The sequence below is a fragment of the Heliangelus exortis genome, chromosome 2 (genome assembly GCF_036169615.1).
Source record: "Heliangelus exortis chromosome 2, bHelExo1.hap1, whole genome shotgun sequence".
Taxonomy (NCBI): domain Eukaryota; kingdom Metazoa; phylum Chordata; class Aves; order Apodiformes; family Trochilidae; genus Heliangelus; species Heliangelus exortis.
The window spans coordinates 84922280-84933036 of NC_092423.1; the positions used below are offsets into that span (position 1 = coordinate 84922280).

A 10757-nucleotide genomic window follows, 5' to 3' on the forward strand; every position below is an offset into this window, starting at 1 on the left:
ATTTCAAAGCTCTGTACTTGCCAGAGTTCACTTCTTTGTGCGGCAGCCTATTATTCTGGAAGCAGTACTTCCACTTAACTCTTTAATTTTTTTTCCCAGAAAGAAAAGGACATTAGTTGAATATCTGCCTGCCATAGTGCTACTGCTAAAAATAGGAAATTTTGTACAAGCAATGCTGAGTGAGGGAACGAGCATGCCTCTGAATTGTGCCTTTATCTCAGTTCCCAGCATTGCACTGGAATCATAGTGTTATCCTCTCAGTCTGTCACAGGTCCCTAAAACCATGGTATCAATTGCATACCACTGTGATATGCAAGCTGCTTTACAGTCCTGTACACCAGTCTACATCCTTTGCCTTGGAGAGTAAACCACTGTTCTCAAATTGTCCATGGCAGGTCCAGAAGCTCCTGCTGGGACTGCATCTCAGTGGGACTGGAGAATGACTTGGCTATCTATGTGGCCCAGAAAAGCAGCAGCTGCTGCTCTGGATCCTGCTGCCTCTGCCACTCTGCCAGGAATGCTAGCACAAACAAAATTAACATCTGGCTTGTAACGTGAGGTATCTCAACTCTATTAGCAGCACTAATACCTGAAGTCCCTTAGGCATTGGTCTGGAAAGGAAATGATGTGTAGAATTTACATTCAGGAACTGCCTTGCCAGCAGATCCTTACTTTTCTAGCACTGAATCCACACAGAAAAAACCCATGGAAGACAATGAATGTAATGTCTAAATGTACCCAGCTGCAGAAATTAAGGACTACATATACAAGGAAGCTTCTTTGCCTTTACTGATAAACAGTTTTTATTTGCTCTGTCTCAGAATACTAGATGCTGTTTTGAGATATTGCTGAAATGCTACTCAAAACATGTTTCACGAACAACAGAATACTTAGAATAAGATGACTGAAGGGGGAAGATGATAAAGCGATTAATAAAAAACTGTATGGCTGGATTTAAAAAGGACCAAGTGGCACCAAATAAAAGGCAGGAATGCTTGGAAGAATAACTGAGTGCTGATTGCTCCACTTACAGAGTTCACACTGATAATAAGCAGTATCATAGGTAATTTATTAAAAAATAATCTTGTATCCGAGGCCTTGTCTTTCTCAAGATTGACTTTAATGTTTGCTGCTGAAATTTGAAGTGATGGAGGCTTGCATGTACAAGAATATGGTTTGAAACCTATCAGGTCACTGTATAAAGCCACTTTACTCAGGATTGTGGAAGATATTTTCTCTGCTCACTGTGACATCATGCACACTTTTCTAAACATCCATCTGCATTCTTCTGTTTCTGTGGCAGTCACAGCCTTGTAATGTTGTCCTCAGCAAGGGAAGAACTGAGTTTAAGCTACAGACTTCAGTGTTGCTTCCACTGACGTTATTATGGCAATATGCCTTCTAATATATCCTCACAGAGGACTGACTTGTTTTGAAAATAGTCTCTGTTAATACATTTTATTTTAATAAGGTGTTAGAAACAGGACTGTTTTCACTTGAAATATTTCTTTATACCATACTTTGAATATTTAAGACCTCTCTTTGCTATGTTAAAACAGCACTTTTCAGTAACTGATGTTTTTTCCTTAAAGAAGAGTTCAACTTGCCTAGTTCTTAATCCTGTAATTACTTTATGCATGTAGTTAAGAATATAAACACTTCCCTTGTAACCACAGGGAGAAGGTTATGCTGAGTTATGGCCTTTGCTATATAGTCTTAGCTTCTAGAGGTACTCCCATAATTCACTAATATAATGATCCTTTTTTTCTCCTACTTACAAGTATTTTGTCAACACAGAAGGTTTTGTAGCGCAGGCTTTCACAAGAAAACATTTTTCTGTTATCTGTCTGAAGGTAAAGAAACATTCTAACCACTTGTTCAGTAAATACTGATTGAGCTTTTAGCCAAGCTTTTTGTTCTTCAAGAAAAAAAAATCAAGATATGATATCCTATTGATTGAACTGCCAAACCCAATAGCAAAATTCTCATTGGTTTCAGTATAGATGAGGATTTCAGGAAGAACATTTATGTGTGTAGCATGGGCTGGTTCTGATAACATGGAAACTTACAGGGTGCACACAAAATAAAAAAAAACAAACCAGGGTAGACTCAGCCCTGCAGAAATATCAGAAATTGGTTAGACTGCCACACATTTTTAGCTTTCCAGTCACACACACCTTCTTCAAGTGCTCTTCCTGCTAAATAAATAAACCATAAAGAGAAGCCTAGAAAACACTAACTAGTAGCAATGTAGATTTTGCGAAGCTTGTATATAAAAATAATACATATAATTTTTTTTTTCCTTTCATTCCTCTCTCAAGAATGACTGAAACCACATATAGAGAATAAACTGATTAATCCATTATTCTTCAGAACCTTGACAAAAACTTCTGCAAATTTTATATATTCCTGTCCTATAATACTGGACATTCTGAAACAAATCCAATATACATTTCTGCTGTTTCTGGTTTCATGCTGTCTTGAACTTTATTACAGAGATGGCTTTCATCAATACTGAAACAAACCTTATGCTGTTCTTACTCAGTAGGCTTTGGCCACTCTGTTCCCCTTCTCCCCTTTATGTGCCTTTTGTAAAGTGCTTGATAGATAGTTTCATGCTTTCCCACTGCTGGCATGGCAACATCTGTAGAGATTCAAAAAATCTTGAAGGCTAAAAAGCCAACAGGTAGGTCATACAACAGACAGCTCAGTCTCCAGTTAAAGTTGCTCAGACTAGTAACAAGCAATAACACTATTTTTTTCCTCAGAGTGCAGGTGGGGAGGCCATGAATGAAAACAAATTTCTGAACACAGACTCCAGCACAGGATCAGTGGAAACAACAGTCAGACCATTACCATTTAAAGATCCAAACTTCATTGTAAGTATAGTGTTTTAACAATTTGAGATTCTAAACTCTTCAAATAAAATATTAACTAGGATTCTATTTAACCGTATTGCTAATACAACTACTAAGATAAGTCAGCTTAACAGCCAAATAAAAGATTGGCAGTTCTTAAGAAATTCACCTCAGGTTCCTGCCGCACTACAATCTGAAGTGTGTACTGTATTATAGCATGAAAATGGCACCAGTCCAGAGGCAGAACCATTATATTAAGTTCTGCAACAGAGTCTGAAAACCTGCTAGATCAAGGTAAGTGCAGAAGTTTTATGATGTGGTACCTCACGAAGTGCCACAGCAGAGAGGAATAATTTGTACTGTTGTGAATGTCAAGAATCCCATCTCCCTATTCCTAGCCAAGGCAGGCTGCAAAACAATTGAACTTGAAATCAGCCAGTCATTAGCAACTGGCTTTTTGCTCCTCTCCCAGTCCCTGTAACTCTTAACAGACCTGTGGTGTCTGTTCTTCCAGTAACTGCTAGATTTAAAAGCAAGTGCCCCATGCTCCCCAGAAGTCTGGCCTGCTAGCATTCAGAAGCCACGTAAACTGTGACAGCTGATGAAATACAGGCTGCTAAAACACTCTGAGCTTTAAATTGGGGCAGAAGGTGAAGGAAGACTACAGCTAGTAATGCTGTCACTGCTGGGTTTGTTTTTATTATCTTCTTATCTTGCTGTGCCAGGGCCAACTCATTGGCACACTGTACAAATGCTTTCTAGACAAGCAAACTTCTCAGATTGCTGGTCCTAAGCCAGTACTTAGAAAGAAGTATTTTATCCCAGATTTCATTCTGTATGACTGAGATACAATACCCCACAGCACAAAACCTGAGTAGTCAGGGATTGCACAGCTCACTAAACACGGGTTTGGCAGGGGGTGTAGCACTGATTTCTTACTTACAAGTTGCTCTGTGTCTGCTTTGCAGATGACTTGTCACCAGAGGGACATTTGAATGACTGTATACTTTGCTCACTCTAATCCTCCACTGAGTACCGGTGTCTCTGAGAAATGAGGCTCACTGGAAAAGCTCCATTTGCACCTAGAAACATTTTATGTAGCTTCCATCTAGGATTTAAATAGTCACGAGGCCTTGTGCTGATCCTTCTGTTTTTAGAGGATCGTCATCATTTCCAAAGAGGCAACATCAGTGTCTGCATGCTTGAAATAATAAAGTATATACAGGGCCTCTGGCAACTGCTGCAGAAATAATAAGCATTTGTAATAAAAACATGAATTGTTTTCCCTAATACAATAACTAACTTGAGAAGAAATGTATTGAATTTTAACTAGGTTTTAGTTGGTGTGAACTGGTAGTAACAATTTGGATTGCTTTTTGCATCCTTCCAGCCTAATTTGCCTTAAAAACAAGAAAATAAATCAAATACAGTCTGTCTCTCATGAATATGCCTAAGTTTGAACTGCTGGCTTACTGCAAAAGATAGACTTAAAAGCAGAGAAGAAGGGAAAAATCACCTGTTCTTAAACTTTCTGAATAGAATTTGCATCTTTTGGCAATGGGGAAGGTGAAGCATTTGTCCTACCTCCAGTTTTCCCTGAACTTCACTACTGCAGAGGTAGTAGTTAGGGTTATTTGTGCTTGGCAGTCACTGTGTTTTGGTTGTAGGTATGTGAGATGATACTCAGCCCTATTTCTAGGAGACATAAGTTCACATAAACCCTATAGTTGCTTTTGAGAATCAAGTTTACGGCCAAAAAAACCAAAACCCAACCTAACTGAACCCAAACAAAAAATCATTATGCAATAATTTTTGGGAAAATGTATGTAATCAGTTTGAATTAGTAATGTAGTACATCTATTTTTACCTCCTATTCCAGTAGTCTCTATTTTACAATAATCTCTAGATGTACTTTCTATCCTGGATATTCATTGCCAAAACCCAGTTTACCATCAGTACATGAGCATCTTTTCTGAATATTTCTTGTGTCTACAGAGAAAAGCTTTCCTGTTGGATCCTTTTTCCTATCATTCTCACCAATTTAACAGGCTAATTTATAAACCAATCACAGCACAAGTGTTTTTGCAGAACTTTGCTGAGCTATGATGAGACTGATGTGTCAGGTGGTAATTATTAACAGAAAGAACAACAACTCCCCAATTGTAAGAACATTTTCTTCTTTGAAGTAAAGCTGTAAATCTGTGTCCTTTGATCATTTAGAAGTAGTACAGTATGTTGTGCAGCTTCTGTCTCTGGAGGTGCATAAATAAATTACTCTGAGCAATCACATTTGATAACTGAAACTACCATTATAGTACCCGTGGCAAGCTTTCCATTAGTGTACCTTTCAAAATGCAAAATTGCCTTGGCAGCCAACATTCTATTTATTATTCTTTTTCTATTCATCTGTCTTATGTCCTTTGAAAGAAAAAGAAAATTTCCAAAAAGTTTCTCATAGTATTCATTACGTTTTGCACGATCAGTTGTGTTTTCTACAGTCATGGATAATTTACAAGAGCTAGAGCTGCACCTGTAATATGTCATAAAAAGGAGAGAGAAAATTCAGCCATGTAATCACAATTTTAGGCACAACTTCATAGTAATAAGTTCTAATACGATGGGAAGCACATACAGAATTCTGTAATCTCAGGCTAAACCTAACCACATTGATTTGCTATTTCCATGTAAAAAGCAGATTTTCATTTCCTTCTGTTAATCCTGAACATAGTAGGTTTGACACGGTCCAAAACGCTTTGTTTTTCTTGCAGCCAAGATTAAAGTGTACAGTATATTAGCCTGCTGATGAAATAAGTGGGGATAACAAATGGCTCATGACAAGATGAGGCATATCAGAAAGACTATGAAATAGAAGTGTCACACTCTGAAATAGTATTGTTTATTTATTTTTTTCTCTAAACACTGTCTTTTTAATTCTAGCACTCCGGCATTGGTGGAGCAGCAGCTGGCAAGAAGAACAGAACTTGGAAGAACCTAAAACAAATTCTTGCTTCTGAAAGGGCATTGCCATGGCAACTAAATGATCCTAGCTGTAAGCTGCTTAGATGCTTTGCATGTATTTATAAAAAATAAATTCCTCACAGATAACTTTCTTTAAAACAAACCTAAATTATTTCATCAGTGCGTTCAGTGTCCTGCTTGACCAGGGTCCAGTGGTACATTTGTGACTTGTCCAATCACACTCACCAGCCCTTAGTGGAAAGGAAGGAGCAGTAAATAATTTGAAGTATTGTGACAAAGTTGAGATGCATCTGGGGAGACAGATTGATAAAGGAAATGTATTTATCTGAACCAGGTCAGAAACTCCTTATTCTCATTAGCTGTTTGTTACCTCTTCCCTGCCAAGGAGCCTCCTCCTCTGCATAAGCCCATATATCTTCTCATGGGTGGCTGCTGCTTGATTAGCTATATTTGAACTATTTTCAAATAGATTCTGCTAAACCACATACCTACGGTATCTTAGACCTCAGCCCAAGCTTTCTATCCAGCTCCTTATCCTAGATTTTGGGGAGATTAAAATTGAACATTCCCCCTGTTAAGTTCAGCACAGTTGAAACTGCACTATTAGCAGTCCCGATTACAGCTCTCTGGTGTACAGCTAGGGGGGTAGAGTTACACCAGTGGTCCTAATCTAGATATACCTCAAGTCTGCTTGTAAAATGGGATACTACTGGCTCTGTCTGGAGACAAAACAAGATTCTCAGATTCTACTTAAGCAAGTGGAGGCATCTCAGAATTGAGCTCATGTAATTTTTGTCAGGCTCGGTGCTTTATCCAAAAATAGCTTGCCATTTTCTTAAAGTGTTTTAGACTCAAGTGTTAGAAATGCAGACTGCTGTGGGTTCCTGGCTATTGTAACTGACAACCTGCTGATGTTGCTATTTGTTACATTCTGTTTGCAACAGTAAATTTACAGGCTCCTTTTAAGTAGGTGGGAAAAGAAATTCAAGTGCATATTTTAAACCAGCTGCCTGTGGCATTAGTGTCTTTTGAATTATGAGATGATGGGTTAGAAATCTGATGTGCATGCAGCATTTGAATTGGTCTTGGCATCTGAATGAGGTGCAAGGGATATCAGGAAGGAGGAAAAAAATGAGTCAGGTACAATGTATTTTTGTAAACATCAAAAATTGGGAATTTAACTACTTAAATATACCAGCTACATCTCAAAAATGTTTATGAATTAGAGTTGCTGTCTAAAGACCACCAAAGAGCAGCAATTTCCATAATATAACATAAACATTCAGACCATTTTCTGGGTCATTGACTGGGCTTAAAGTGGTACATGCTTAAAGATTTAACTGATTTAAAAGATAACTTTGCCTTTCTGGATTATAGTTTTTCACAGCTTGAGCAATGTTCCACGGTTGTAACATACAGCACACGTATGATAATGGCTGTTCTTGGCAAATAACTGATTGCAAGGGAATTAATTGAGACCTGGAAGAAATCAACACATTTCAATTAACTTTCCTGCATTTCTCCTTTTTGGGAGGGCAGTTCTGCTTACTAAACACCTAGAGAGGTGAACCAGATCAGAGTCTTGCTTACAGTGCTACCAGGCTGAATGCTTTCAGTGGTAATTCTTCATATTTCTTTGCCTTAGTGCTGCTAGTTAGTAGAGACTTCAGAAAGTAACAGCAGCATTTTAAAGAAGTGTCATTATGTATTTACATTTTGATTTTGCATTGTTATATATATATTTATATATATACACTGAATTTATACCTTTGTTTCTTTCTAGATTTTAATATTGATGCTCCTCCCTCCTTTAAGCCTGCCAAGAAATATTCAGACATTTCAGGACTTCCGGTAAATATTTTATTTTTCTCTTTAAAATTATCATCTCACTTTCCACAATGAAATAAAGCCAGTGCATGATTTTGTAAAAGATGGACTTGCTGAGGTTCCTGTTCAGCCTTGTGCTTTATGGTTGCATAGGGATTTAGAGCCAAAGCCCAAATACTTTTGCAACATCACAAAATCCTCAGGTCATTAATAGATGTGAGGACAGATTAAATACCTTGTCCTGCCAGATGTGTCCTAGCACACTGCTTTCCCAGCTGTAGATTCTGCATTGGTCCCCATCAGTTCTGATTCTTTAGATTGTTACAGTGAGAGCTGGTGGCCCCCAGTCTCCATGACTCTGAACTTTGCCAAGATTTAACCACACAGGCTGAAATTCCATGCTGAGTGTTTGCATGAGGCTGATTTAGTTTATTATATCTTTCAGATAAAGTTTCAAAAAGATGACTCAGCAATTTCCAAGAATGAGATTAGGCAAAATTATATTGAGTGGCCCGGGTTAAAAACCAAAAATCTTGTTATCATTACTCTCAAACTTTTCCTCAAACAAATCAGCCAGAAACAGACACTGGGCATGGGCTTCTGAGAATTCCAGGTATCTCCATGATTCCAAGCTGGAACTTGGAAGTTTGGCAGATGTATGACCTGTGTCACAGCTGGGCTTTTTTACATGGTTTTGTTAAAGAAAAAAGAAAAGAAAAAAACCAAACCAAACTAAAAAAAAAAAACATGCTCCAAAATGTCTCAGTAGTTATAGTTTGGCACCTGAGTTCCCCAGAGATTTTGTTTGCACAAAACAGGAGTAAAGTAATTGAATTCTGCCCAATAAAAATTTCATACCTGCTGCTGACACTGTTCCTATGTGACATGAATAATTTCATCTAAAACAAAACAGGTCTTAGTAACAGCTTATCTTTTCACATTTCACCTTCAGCTCCCAGTGACTTATTTTACAGAAGCCTACGCATTTATTACAGTTGAAATTACTGGGAACATTGTATTTTGGACTACAAAAAGGGTTAAGTAATGGCTACTCTGAATAACTGCAATAATAAAAACTTTGTAATGTCATGCAGCCTTAGACAGAATTTCTGGGTCCCTTTCCCCAGTTTAATGTTTCTCATCCATAACACACTAGCTCAACTTACAGGACTGATATCAGGTCACAGAGATATATATAATTATATAAACTTGTTATGCTGGTGCAGCACCTTGCATTTTTACACTGAATTAGCTGAAAGTCCCCACTGGGAAAAAAAATAAACATGTGAGCACTTAATTAAGGAGTGCCTTATAAAGGATACACAGTGCAAGATGTCAAAGAAAAAGCTATAGTGCCAATTGTAATACTGCATATCCTAACATTTGAGTTCTTCATTTGGCACCATATGTTTCCCTTGACTTTTTTATTTTTTAAGTCACACATTTAAATAAGGTACCTAGAGGGTGGCATGTTTCCAGGCCGTGCCTTTGAGCATGATTTAGAAATGCAGTGGGTTGTTTGGATCAAGGCTGGTAACCCTTGGTGTTCAAGAGGGAATAGGAAAGCAACATCTCCCTTGCAGATTAATCTGGCAGATAGCAAATGAAAAAGACTGTTCACAAATCCAGGGAAAATAATTCCCTCCAGTCAGGCAGACTTACAGTATTATAGTCATAAGAGTATTATTTTGATATAATAATGATTTGTTTTCAGACATAAGGAACTTTGCATGAGGACCCTTACTCTGTATAAAGATGCCGTGGAAGTAAAAAGGGAGAGGTGAACATGTTAAATAATAATCAGTAGATTTCACTAAGATACCAAAATATCCAGACTGAGTCACTTATTTTTGTTCACCTGTTTTCTATCCTCTTGCCTTAGAGTTGCTTTCCAAGTATTCATAGCTTTCACATCAGATGTTAGTAGCACTGCAGCAACATCTCTGATCTGTGAGGGATCTATGGGGGGCAGAAGGCACAAGACCCTTTCACTGCCCCATCTTCAAGGAACCAAATATTCCTCTCCAGCACTGGGGTGCATTTGAAAACTTGTCAGTCATTGCCCCTACAGCAAGATGCTGATGCAGGTTACAGATGGGAATGAAGGCCCTGCCAGATAAGGACCAGTTTAGCCATAGGAAATAACAGCCTTCCTTTCAGTTCCTCAGCTCCTCCTTTCCATCAGTGATTTATATACTCTTACTATTCTAGCTCAGTATAAATACTCTTCTTTCTATATTAATACATTTCCTTTTTTTTTCCTTTCCCCTTCTTTTTTTTTTTTTTTTCTTTTTAATTTTCCATCCCCTAATTGTATTGTGAGACAAGTTCCCTATTTTACCTGGCCTGCAAGGTTTCTCCAGACTATGATAAAAATACCATATTTTAAAAACTTGTCTAGTAAATGATAACTGAGACAGCATGTCCTTTAAATTGCTAAGCCAGAAATGTTTCATAAGAAGTACTAATTATATTTTCAAGACCATTTTCTAGTAGGAAGCTATGTGGGGTAACAGAATATTTTAGAAATCTAGTATAAGAAAAACGTCCCTGTGTTTTCTGTGTAAAATCTGAAAGCATTTGTGTAAGAATATATTATCTATGGGAATGCTGGATTCCCCAGGGGATAAAAAAAATAAATATATAAACTCCTTAGCAGTACCCATTTAGGGAAGAAGAAAATGGTCTAGCAGGTACAAAAAAAGAGGATTGTATTAAAACACTCTCATTGGTATTCCTGCAGTTATATTAAATGCCAGAATTAAATTCTACTGATCCTCTTCTCTTTCTGTGTGTAACATAAATGGAATTAAATCTTCCAATGGCCTAAGCAGAGCAGCCAATTTATATTTGCAAGGCAGCCTAGAATTCAAAAGCTATTCTCTACTGTATTGACACTGCAAAATAAAACTATTATTCCCAAACCTGCAAGAAGATTATTTAGATCCTTTTTTTTTAGATTTTTTTAAAATGCAAAATAAATTAATTTATTGTAAAGCAGATTTTTAAAAATCCCGAATACTTAAATGTTTTTATTTATGTTTTATTTATGTTTGTTTATGTTTCCTTTCTGAAACTGGATCAGCCATGTTA

General features: G+C 37.3%; 1 protein-coding gene and 1 long non-coding RNA gene across 2 annotated transcripts in view; one reads left to right on the top strand and one right to left on the bottom strand.

The window, feature by feature from the left end:
• INO80C (INO80 complex subunit C) overlaps positions 1 to 10757 on the top strand; it is a 39501-nt gene that overhangs the window by 20793 nt on the left and 7951 nt on the right. Inside the window, exons 2-4 of the mRNA XM_071736810.1 lie at positions 2769 to 2879; positions 5796 to 5907; positions 7621 to 7688. Of these exons, the coding sequence (XP_071592911.1) occupies positions 2769 to 2879; positions 5796 to 5907; positions 7621 to 7688 (291 nt within the window). The remainder of the gene's footprint in view (positions 1 to 2768; positions 2880 to 5795; positions 5908 to 7620; positions 7689 to 10757) is intronic.
• LOC139792879 (uncharacterized) overlaps positions 1 to 10757 on the bottom strand; it is a 201297-nt gene that overhangs the window by 18470 nt on the left and 172070 nt on the right. The window lies entirely within an intron of this gene.